We start from the raw sequence: 12969 nt of genomic DNA, 5'->3' as shown, positions 1-12969 counted from the left end.
AAGCTCTGTGACGGTTTATAATGGCTCCATATATTTTCCGGAAAACATACAAAGTGCTATAATGAGTTGTGGAAAGGACTCTTGTCAAAACATGACCAGTGTGCGCACAAACACAAGTGAGTCCACAATTTTGCATTCAACTTCTGATTTATACATTTGCTTTTGTATTGCAGAAAGTATTCAATCTCTGAAGATGTTTTACTCGGAGGCACAAACCGGCACGAATACCTGTGCAGGCCCACAACGTGGTGGTTGCGAACATCTTTGCTTGGCTATATCATCTACAGAACATGTTTGTCGATGTTCTATCGGTTATGATGTACTCAATACAAATACTAGCCGCTGTGTTGGCAAATCTGAATTCATATTCTATTCAAATCACGAACTCAAAGGCATCGAACTTTACGATCCCAGCACACCAGACACACAGCTTGAAGAGAAACCAGTGAGTAAACAATTACCCACTCTCGATACTTAAAAACATAATGTGTACAAAAATTCTTCTCCAACTTGATTTCGTTTTCAGGCCTTAGGACCGATTTCCCGAATTTCTCTGGCCACTTATATTGACTACGATGTGGATAAGGACTATTTATATTGGGGGGATAGTGAACGTGGTACGATCTCGCGTATAAAACGCGATGGTACACAGCGATTTGATCTACTACCTGCCATCGACACCACTGACCCTAAGCAGCAAGATTGGTTAGGCGGAATCGCTGTGGACTGGGTGGCTGGAAATATTTACTGGAGCGATATGAAGCGAAATCTAATTGAGGTTGCTCGGCTTGACGGCTCCCACCGCCATGTGGTTGTCTCCAGTGTGGAAACACCGACGGCATTAGCTGTTGATCCTGTTCAGGGCTTATTATTCTATGTGGGTAGCGGTATTATTGGTCGGACGGGGCTAGATGGCAGCCAATCATTTATACTGGTTAATCAAACTGGCACAGTTAGCAATCTTATTTTGGACATTGACGCCACCAAAGTATATTGGTGCGACAGTGGTTCGAATAGCATCATGAAGGTGGATTATGATGGCAACCTGAAGACGCCACTACTCAATCACAGTCTTGACAATCCCGTGGCGCTAGCTAAAATAGACGACTACCTGTACTGGGCAGACAATAACAACAATAAGGGCAGCATAAAAGTGGCTCCGCTGTCGAATTTATCTGATTTTAAGGATATACTCAAATCGGAGGGAAATGCACTAAAAGATTTAAAGATTTTCTCCCGGCGTGTGCAGAAAGGTACAAACATGTGCGCAGAAAACAATGGCGGTTGCGAGCAATTGTGTCTATTCAACGGCACTAGCGCCATATGTGCTTGCTCTCACAGCCGAGTAGCAGCGGATGGTTCTTCCTGTGAGCCATATGATAACTTTTTACTATTTTCGTATCGCAGCACCATCGAGAGTATACATATGACAGATCATACCAACAAAAATGGGCCAATTCATGCGGTGCATAACACAACATTTATGAGAAATGTTATAGCTTTAAGTTACGATTACGAGAACAGCGTCATATTCTACTCGGATGTACAGATGAGCACAATTAATTCGGTACAATTCAATGGCAGTAGAAATCAGGTATTGGTAAGCCATCAAGGACGCGTCGAAGGGCTCACTTACGACATCGTGAACAAGATGCTCTTCTGGACCTCGAATAATGACGCGTCTATACGTAGTTTGGAGCTGGACCATGTTAGTGAGAATGCCGATAACAATACTCAGTTTGTGAAACGAATATTGATGTTGAATTCTAATGACAAACCACGTGGTATTGCAGTAGAACCTTGCATGGGCATGATTTATTGGACGAATTGGAACGAAGAGACCCCTTCCATTCAGCGCGCATACGTTACCGGTTATGGTATCGAGTCCATAATACGTACGGACGTAAAAATGCCGAATGCGCTTACGCTAGATTTTGATGAGCATAAATTGTACTGGGCCGATGCACGTCTTGATAAAATCGAGCGTGCGAACTACGATGGTACGCATCGTACAGTGCTGGCACATTCCACACCAAAGCATGCCTTTTCAATGGCCGTTTATGGCGACTTGCTCTTCTGGACAGATTGGGTGCTACATGCCGTTGTACGCGCAAGCAAGTACTCAGGCGCGGATGTGGTCTTCTTGAGAGAGAATATCGATCGACCGATGGGAATTATCGCAGTGCAAAACACCACTATCAATTGCGACTCGAATCAGTGCAAAATATTGAACGGTGGATGCGAAGATGTGTGCATACTAAGTAAGAATGGAACGGCCAGCTGTCAGTGCTCAAGAGGCACTTTGGCACCGGATGGACGCCGCTGTTTACTTTTGCCAAATAGGAACTGTGATAAGAATCAATTCATATGTTTGTCGGGCGAATGTATTCCCTTAGAGTTGACGTGCGACAATATTACACATTGTCTCGATGGTTCAGACGAGCGCCGCAGTTACTGTATAATAAGAGAGTGTCCAGCACGTTTCTTTATGTGCAATAATCATCGCTGTATACCGCAGAATCAAACATGTGACGGCATACAACAATGTGGTGATGGCTCAGATGAGTCGGAGCTGGTTTGTAAGTGTGAACCCGATAAGTTCCGTTGCAATAGTGGCGAGTGCATCTCCATGCGGTTCGTTTGTGATAATGTGCGCGACTGTAAGGATTTTAGCGATGAGAAACACTGTCCGCCGCGAGAATGTCCCAGTGGGGACGTGCTATTTCAGCACTGTGCTAACTCAACGGCTTGCTTCATGCCTTCTTGGCGATGTGATGGCGACAATGACTGTCCGGACGGTAGTGACGAAATGAATTGCGAAAATGTGCACAAGGCGGCCTGTGGACCTGGACAGTTTCAATGTCCTAATGGATTGTGCATAAATGAGAAATGGCGTTGTGATGGTGAAAACGACTGCAAAGATGTCAAGGGCGGGTTAAGTGCCGATGAGATTGGTTGCAAGACGCAGTGCCGTAAGAATGAGTTCCATTGTGGCAATACATGTATACCAAGTAGTTGGCAGTGCGATGGCAAACCGGATTGTGAGGATGGTTCAGACGAGGGTGCACAGTGTCCGAATAGAGCTTGTCGACCACATTTCTTCCAATGCAAATCGTCTGGACGTTGTATACCACAGAAATGGGTATGCGATGGTGAACATGATTGCCCAGCACCAGGTAGCGAAGATGAGGGTAAGCATTGTGCAGCCGGATCGGTACCACAGGAAATCGATTGCTTGCCACCGTCTTTTCTCTGTTCCAATGGCATGTGTTTGGAGCGTCAATATGTTTGTGATGGGGACCACGATTGTCCTGACGGAGATGATGAATATGACAATTGCGAACCGTTCCTGCAAGCGCAAATCTGTGATAATGGCACAGAGTTCCAGTGCCACGACTTGCAATGTATTTCCAAAAATCTTACATGCGATACAAAACCCGACTGTGCGGATGGCTCCGACGAAGATGCACAGCTTTGCGCCCACTCACATAACTTGTGTCAAGGACCCGATGACTTCCGTTGTAGTAATGGCGCCTGCATTTCCACAGATTTACTGTGTGACGGGCGAAACGATTGTGCCGATTTCACAGATGAGGAACTCTGCAATGTAGACGAATGTGCTATTCCCGATCTATGCGAACACAAATGTGTGGATAAGGTTATTGGTTTTGAATGTCAATGCAACCCCGGTTACAAGCTACTTGCTTCCAATCAACATTTATGTGACGATATAGATGAGTGTGCTGAGCAACATCCTTGCTCGCAGATCTGTATAAACACATACGGCTCTTACAAGTGTTTGTGCGGCAAGGGCTATGAATTGGTCGACCACAACACATGTAAAGCCACAAGCAACGAGACCGTGAAGTTCATTTTTGCTAATCGCTACTATATTCGCCAAGTGGACATGCGCGGTAATGGCTCCATACTCATTCACCAGTTGTCTAATGTGGTTGCCTTGGACTTCGATTGGGAGACGAAGTGTCTTTATTGGTCGGATGTGACGTCAACAGTGGGCATGATAAAGCGATATTGTCCTGCTGAAAACAAAACAAGCACGTTACACCAAGCGATGGTGAAGAATCCAGATGGCTTGGCCGTAGATTGGGTCGGTAAGAATTTGTATTGGTGCGACAAAGGTTTAGACACGATTGAAGTCTCAAAATTAGATGGTAAATATCGTCGTGTACTAATCAATGAAAATTTACGTGAACCACGAGGTGTCGCATTGGATCCCTTCAATCGTCACATATTCTGGTCAGATTGGGGTGATAATCCACACATTGGCAAAGCCGGTATGGACGGATCTAACCCGCGTATGATAATAAGAGAGAACTTGGGTTGGCCGAATGCGCTCACCATTTCCTTTGAAACGAATGAACTTTTTTGGGGAGATGCGCGTGAAGACACCATTTCTGTATCCGACTTAGATGGTAAAAATGTACGTCTATTGCTAGCGCGCAGTATTAATCCACAATTAAACTTGCACCACATTTTCGCCATCGCTGTGTGGGAGGATAAAATATACTGGTCCGATTGGGAGACCAAGTCAATTGAATATTGCAACAAGTATAACGGCCAAAATTGCTCTACGCTTGTGACTATCATTCATCGGCCAATGGATTTACGAGTCTACCATCCATACAGACAGCAGCAGCCGTCAACACCCAATCCTTGCCTAACAGCAGGTTGCGCTACACTGTGTTTGCTATCGCCGGAAGCGCCGCACTACAAGTGCGCCTGTCCGAACAATTTCGTATTGGGCGAAGATGGTAAATCATGTCACGCCAATTGTACAGCGGCTCACTTTGAATGTGCGAACACATATAAGTGCATTCCTTTCTACTGGAAGTGCGACACGCAAGATGACTGTGGCGATGGCAGCGATGAACCAGTCACTTGCCCGGCATTCCACTGCGATCCAGGACAGTACCAATGCGACAATAAGAAATGCATTTACCCTTCAGCTATTTGTGATAACGTCAATAACTGTGGTGATGGTTCGGATGAGCGTAATTGTGAGAAATTCACTTGCTTCGAGAATTACATGAAATGCGAGGCGTCGACGAACACGAGCGCATTCTGTATATCCAATGGAAAGAAATGCGATGGTGTTAACGACTGCCCGAATGGAGAGGACGAGACTGGTTGTACACCGCTCGTCTGCAATAAAGAACAGTTTCAGTGTGGTAATAATCGTTGTGTGCCATACGTGTGGGTATGCGATGGAGACACCGATTGTGCGGACAAATCGGACGAGGAAGGTTGTGACTTGGTTACATGTGAGCCAAGCGATTTTCAGTGAGTCTAAGCATACCGGCAAACTCGAGTACTTGACATTTGTATAAATTTTGCTTTTCAGATGTAATTCTGGTCGATGCATACCGATGGCTTGGCGTTGTGACGGCGAAAACGACTGTCCGAATGGCGAAGATGAACCACCGACCTGCCATTCGTCGAAAGAGAGCTGCGATCCCACCTACTTCAAGTGCAATAACTCGAAATGCATACCTGGACGTTGGCGCTGCGATTATGAGAACGACTGTGGCGACGGCAGCGATGAGTTGAACTGTCAAATGCGCAACTGCTCCGAAAGTGAATTCCGTTGCGGCACCGGAAAGTGCATAAAGCACGACTATCGCTGCGACGGTGAGATCCATTGCGATGACAGCAGCGATGAGATCAACTGCAACATTACATGCAAGGCGAACCAGTTCAAATGTGCCGCATTTAATACTTGCATAAATAAGTAGGTGCCTCTGCTGTTTTAACCAAACGTTTTGCTAATAACTTATATTTTTCATACCTTAGACAATATCAGTGTGATGGTGATGACGATTGCCCGGACGGTTCGGACGAGGTGAATTGCACTTGTCCAGCCAATTATTTCACATGTGCCAACGGCAAGTGCATAATGTCAAGATGGAAGTGTGATGGCTGGGACGATTGTACTGACGGTAGTGATGAAAGCATCGCCACCTGTGCGCACGAGCATTGTCACGCCAATGCTTTCAAGTAAGTGCTAGAAAGAAAGTCTACAATGGCAATTCGCATCTTTTTTTGTATGCATTTACAGGTGCTCAAACTTGAAATGTATACGCAAATCGGCGCTATGTGACGGTGTGAATGACTGCGTAAATTCTGAGGACGAGTCAGATGAGGTTTGCGCTGCGCTACCGAAGTGTAGGCACGATCAATTCCAGTGCGAGAATGATGATTGCATATCGAAAGCGTTCCGCTGCGATGGCCAATATAACTGTATAGATGGTTCCGATGAGATGAATTGCCAGCCACCGGTTTGTGGTTTTGGAACATGCTCACAGATCTGTATTGAGAAAAAAGCCGGCCACTACAATTGCAAGTGCACGGAGGGTTATCAGAAAGGATCCAAGAAAAACGACACTTGCTTGGCTTCAGGTATGTTCATTAAGCTCCTTATTTAGGGCAATAATATTTTACGTTTATTTAAAACTAATATAAACTATTTTTTTTGTTGTAATTGTTGAAGGTCCTGAACAAATACTATTACTCGCCTCTGAACAAGAGTTCCGTTTCATTTTGCCTGCAAAACAAGAGGGCACCACTGTGGTGGGTTTCTTCCAGACAGATAGCTTAAAAATTGATGTTTTCGACATACTTATCCGAACGAAAGATACACTGCTCTTCTGGATTGACTCGCATCATGGCAAAGTGCATACCATGAAAATAGCAACTCCGCACGCTGAAACGGGTACGCGCATGCGCAGAGATCTGAAGGAGTTGACGGCTTTTAATGTGAGCCTTAACACTACGTAAAATGGTACAGAAATTAATATTTAACGTTTCTTTCTACGCAGATACCTGATCTGAATGATCCCAAGTCACTAGCGGTTGATTGGATTACTCAAATGGTTTATATAATAGATTCACGACATAATCAAATTATTGCTACGGATATCGATGGTAAGAAATACGTCTCATTGGCGTCGACCGGCATGAATCCCACCGATATTGTACTTGAGCCGGAGTCGCGTATTATGATATGGTCCACACTGGAAAATGGTATTTTGGTGGCATCACTTGATGGTACCAACAAAAAGAGTTTGGTCGAACGCGATGTTGGCTGGCCCATTAGTTTGTCGATTGACTATCCTACCGGCCGCTTGTATTGGGCTGATTACCGCAAAGGCACCATCGAGACATGCAGATTGAATGGCAAAGATCGAAATGTAGTGCGCCGATTTTCGAATAAAGGTACGTACATACATAACTACGAAGGGTTACACTTTGTGCACATTTTCGTCATAAATATTTTAACAGAAAAGCCACAGAAAATTGATGTCTTTGAGGACTATCTGTATATCAAGTTGTATGATCAAAGCATTATTAAAATGAACAAATTTGGAGTGGACAACGGTACATATTTGCTAAAAGGATATCGCTCATCAGATATTGGTATATTGCATCCACTAAAACAAAATCGCAACAGTAAGTACTATCTAATACACACACACATTCGTATATTGCGACAGCATACAATTTACATCTTTGTCATTGTTTAACCTTCACTTTTCATAAAATTTCAGTCACAAATCCTTGTGCGAAAGAACCATGCAAAATGAAGCGTGCGCTCTGCATACTTTCCTCAGAGGCACGCAATGGCTTCGCCTGCAAATGTCCCAACGATCTGATAATGGTGGACGATGAGTGTAAGGCACACAGTGAGGTCCCCGATTATTGTCCGCTAAAGTGTAATCTCGGTACTTGCAAAGTGATTGATCATGTGCCGAAATGCATCTGTCAGCCACAATTCGAGGGTGAGCTGTGCGAGCACTCTCGTTGTTCCGGCTACTGTTTAAACTATGGCCTGTGCACGGTGGCACCGCAGCTGCCCGGCTCGTCCGAGCCACCACCATTGAAATGTAGCTGCACTCCTGGCTGGTCCGGCCCGCGTTGTGAGACTTCGGTACCGGAATGCCAGAGTCGCTGTCACAATGGCGGTTCGTGCCTAATCACTGACGAAGGTATGAAATGCACCTGCCCGGAATTGTATGTCGGCGAACAGTGTGAGCATTGCGTGAATTTGACCTGCGCCAATGGTGGCATCTGTCGTGAAACTCTGACTGGCACTACACAGTGCGAATGTCCGGATGGGTGAGTGCACATGCGCAATGCCTATAAATCAAACATTACTAATATATGCTGTCTTACTAATTTCTACCAATAGTTTCACTGGCAAGCGTTGCGAGGTGAATGTTTGTGATGGTTTTTGTAAGAATCAGGGTGTTTGCAGCATTGGCACCAAAGGCGGCCCACAATGCCAATGCGCAGTCGGCTACTATGGCGAACAATGTGAATCCGACTCTTGTCAGACATACTGCTTGAACGGGGGCGTATGCACCGAACGCGATCAGCGCTTGATGTGTAGCTGCGGTGAGCGCTTTGAAGGCGAGCGCTGCGAAACCGATTTGTGCAAAACTGCAATACCACCACACTGTAAGTAAAGCTCGTTTGCGGCACTTCTTAAGTTGCCATATTAAATGACAAAATATCACAACTTTTGTAATTTCATTTAACATAGTTTGTGATGAATCTGAATTGCCATCACGTAATCCCTGCACTGGCATCATATGCCAGAATAGCGGTACATGTCACGTTATCAAAGGCATGGCCATGTGCAACTGCACCGATCAATGGAATGGCGAGTTTTGTGAGGTAAGCCCGTTCTTCCACATATACATAGATACATATGTGTGTTTGTACCTACAAAGCAGATCTAATTGTGTTTACTATTGCAGCGGCTGGTGGCCGAGGAGAATCCCTGCATTGGCTATTGCAGGAATAGCGGTGTTTGTCATTTGGATGCGTATACTGTGCCACATTGTAGTTGCATTGGTGAGTGGGAGGGTGATGACTGCAACACGCCACCGAAATGCGTCAGCAGCTGTGGCGTTTGCCGCACCGGCAGCTCAATTAATGAATGCCTGTAAGTTAACAGCAGCGTTAAACTGATTTCAACTATTGATTTACGCATTTATTTCGTGCTTTGCAGTTGTTCGAGCGGTAAAATCACGCCATGCTTGGCCGAAAGTGCGGACAATGTGAATATCGAGCGGCAGCAAGGGCAGGAACACACAGCGAATGTGCTATCGATATTAGCGGTAGTGCTGTCTGTCGCCATATTACTACTAACGCTCTTCGGGGGAGCGATATATTTCCTAAAGTAAGTGTTTACAACAAATACCACCAAAATTATCTTATTTTAAGTAAATATTATATAACTAAATATTAGTTATTATATATATTATTTATTATTATAGTATTAATATGTAATTTATGTATTATTAAACAATTGCAGGAAGCATCGCATATCACAGCCATTTTCACATGCACGTCTCACCGATAACGTGGAAATAATGCTGACGAATCCCATGTACAGAGGCGATGCAGATGAGGCGCCAGCCTTCGTACACGAAGACGACAAGGTAGCATTAAACAATGAAAATAAGTCACTTTGCTTTCAATACTTATTCTTTTCAGGGTAATTTTGCGAATCCTGTGTATGAATCCATGTACGCGGATGCAATTGTCGAGCCGGCGGCGGTGGTTGAGAATGTTTTGAGTACGGCCCCGGATGAGCGCAAGGGCTTGCTGCAGCACTCACACGACGACACAAGCACACCAGACATTCTTTGATGATTAACCACGAACGAAGTGTGTTAAACTGGCGATTGCCACAATCGTAGGGGTTAGGAAAGTAGGAAAAGCTTAAGAACAAAAGCTAAATGCTATGTAGCACCAAGAACCTTCGCAAGCAGCCATTTTGAATAGCACATTTACGAACACACTGCTATTTATACAAACATACATGTAAAGGACTGATAGCGTAAAGATTTTTTTGTATTTATTAGTTTTTCATGTGTAAAATGCCATTTTCTCAATTAGCGTGATTAATCGGTTTAATACAGTGGTGGAGTTTTAGCGTAAAAATGTCAATAACAAATTATAGGATTAAATTAGCAGAATCATTGTACAATCAGTCACAGTGTGCAGTGCATATTGAAGCAAATGTAATGTAAATAGTAAATAACGAATTAGGCTGGTGTTAGTCGAGCTTAAAAATAGCATATCAACGCCAGGCATTTATTTGTATGTATGTAGTTAATAACTAAGACAGGACAATGTGGGTGTCTGAAATTGTATATTTTGTATTTTACGCTTTAGTTCTTCGTTGAAAAACGAACGCCGTAGTTAAGCCAATGACGTGGTAGCTAAATAATCGATATTTATGTAACGAATAACTGTGAAATGTCTTTCTATTTGCCTTATGTGCATTTGCTTTCTTATTTATTTATTTATTTTTGTTTTTATATTTCATATTTTATGCACCAAAGCGTTAAAATGTTTAATTCTTCACAGAAAATTGAAATCGTTTAGCAAAAAAAGGATATAACTGCAACGTACATAGGTACATATGTAGCAATCTCAACGGGTGTGCTCAATTAATACAAGTAATAGTGCCATGCCTGATGCGCGATTTTCGTTGAAGCTTCATTAATAAACTAGTCTTTTAAATTTCGTACAGCTAGCTACATTCTCAAAGAAGCTCTTTAAGTATATAATATATACATATACGTATGTTTGTACAATTGGTGCATTTATATACAACTGAGTAAGAGGTCTTTAAGTAGCCACATACCTGGAATATTCCAAAAAAAAAAAGCATTTTATTGTAAATAACCCCAAAAATGAATGAAGACTTGTATATGCCATTACCTGTAAGTTTAATTTTTATTTTAATACAAATGACTGTTTACTTCGTCGTAGACTAGAATCGATAACGAATATGTTTAAAGACTTTAAATAGGTACTAATATACATACATATATAATATACAACATATTTACCGGTTAAGAAACGAACAAATGCTTGCATTTAAATGAAATCGTGAGATTCTTCAATAGTTTTAAGTTTGAATTTACAAATATGCACACATTACTATGTACTAAGCTATAAATGCTCACATGCATGCATATGTATGTATGTATGTATATATGGATGCTTGATTTTTGAGTAGGCAATCCGCCAGTGCGGCAGGAGCGCAGTATGTTGCACCGGTGGTAACTGGTACATCAGCACTAACTAGTGACTGGTGAGTTCACTGTTGCACCGTATTTGCGGCCAATTGTAACATAATGCAACACACACACATATATACGTTTATATATTTAGTTGCTGTAAATTAAGTAAAACAATGGCGTTCTAAAAACTAATGAAAGTGCACTAAGAAACAAACATACATACATGTATACATACACATGTTCTCCTTTTGTAAATTAAAAAAGCGAAATAAAAGTTTTCGAATTTCCCAAATATGCTCAGTTTATTGTTTTTGTATTTGATAGCCCAACAATTTTTGAAACTTTAGTTCACAACTGGTATAATCGATTCCATAGGCAAAAGCTTCAGTTGCGCGCAAATGGTCCCGGCTTGTATTTGTATTTCGTTCGAGGTGTAACTTAAATTCCAATATACCTTACCTTATCAGTTCATTATCTTACATACAACGTATAGAGATCATAGTTCGTTTGACTTGTGCAATCAATGCTAATCTGATCACTATTAGATTCACCAGCCAGCAATTTCGGCCAGTGCGATTGCGGATGAGTAAGTTTTGAAATCAACTAGTTACAACTACTTTCTAACTGGTACTAGTTACAACTACTTGCCAACTAGTACTAGTACAACTACTTTCCAACTAGTACTGCGTGTATCCCAACAGCGATGTTAAGAAGGGTTTAAATTAATTTCAGCACGCACTTAAAGCGTTTTTTAACGACGCTACAAAAATAGACCGATAGGGGCAGCAAATGACACCGTGTTTTATCATTGAAAGATATACGATCGAACAACGAGTCGGAATTATTAAAATTTACTACCAAAATTCGGAGAGCGTGGCCTCAACTTTAAGAGCGCTACGTTCACGTACACTTGATTTTATTAAAAATGTGAAATGGGAGTCGCTACCGCTCAATGATAATCGAAAATTTTGGTCCGAATTGGATGATATGAACTTGGACAATATGTGGTTCCAACAGGACGGCGCCACAAGCCACACAGCGAATGTCACAATCGATTTATTGAGAACTAAGTTTGGTGCAGGTGTTATCTCATGAAATGGCCCGCCTTGGACGTGCGATTTGACGCCATTAGACTATTAACTGTGGGGCTACGTCAAGTCTATGATTAATGCCATCAAGCCAGCTACGACTAATGAACTTCGCAGGAATATCAAACGTGAAATTGCAGTAGTATCGGCCGATTTATGCTTGAAAACCGTCGAAAATTGGGTTCAGCGACTGGACTTCTGCAAGCGTGTCCGTAGTGGCCATGCAAAAGAATCGAGCTCCGTACATAATGGCATCGAATGTTCTTTCACAGGAATAAAGAATTTCATTGTTATCCCAAACCGTTTTTGTTTTATTTATTTTTGTAGCGCTCTTGTTGCAAACCCCGTTATATAGTATGTAGGTTTGATAACTGTTAGTATGTTTGGTATATAGGGAATTGTGCAATGTCAGCAAGCCTTTGCTTTGCCGTAAAACAAAGAATGTGTAAAGAAAGGGTAATCGGAGTACTAAAAATAATCGTTGTGAGCCGAGCTAACGTCAATAAACAATAAACGTAGCTTAAATTGAGATATCGAATGATAAATTCCAGAAGCAGAAAATTGTCAAGCCATCGAGATCTATAATAATATATGTAGTATATGTAAGTATATGCATGGGTGATAACGTTATTCGAATATTTTACGATAAAAGAGGGCGGTTCGATAAATACTTAGCATCATGAGTAGATGGTGCCAGTATTGAAATAGAAATTTACTACTCTATATTACATTCTCGGAAACGTAGAAAAAAGAGCAATATCTTTCGGTGATTAAATTTTATTTTTTGTAAGGGAAATCAGAGATCGCTTGGATGACAACCT

General features: G+C 42.4%; 1 protein-coding gene across 1 annotated transcript; it reads left to right on the top strand.

Annotated features, from left to right (window-relative positions):
* Nucleotides 1-11352, top strand: LOC105228075 (low-density lipoprotein receptor-related protein 1; the record flags this gene model as incomplete). The annotated part of the gene is given in 16 exon segments (XM_049461472.1): nt 1-116; nt 174-445; nt 527-5301; nt 5363-5749; nt 5812-6015; nt 6077-6417; nt 6509-6774; nt 6837-7233; nt 7300-7467; nt 7566-8133; nt 8207-8475; nt 8561-8694; nt 8778-8965; nt 9032-9202; nt 9338-9464; nt 9520-11352. Coding segments are annotated over 16 exon segments (8539 nt in total), but the record flags the coding sequence as incomplete, so codon positions are not given.
* Nucleotides 11353-12969: the final 1617 nt, after the last annotated feature.

The sequence above is a fragment of the Bactrocera dorsalis genome, unplaced genomic scaffold, assembly GCF_023373825.1.
Source record: "Bactrocera dorsalis isolate Fly_Bdor unplaced genomic scaffold, ASM2337382v1 BdCtg040, whole genome shotgun sequence".
NCBI lineage: Eukaryota > Metazoa > Arthropoda > Insecta > Diptera > Tephritidae > Bactrocera > Bactrocera dorsalis.
This window is presented reverse-complemented; position numbering and strand designations above follow the sequence as displayed.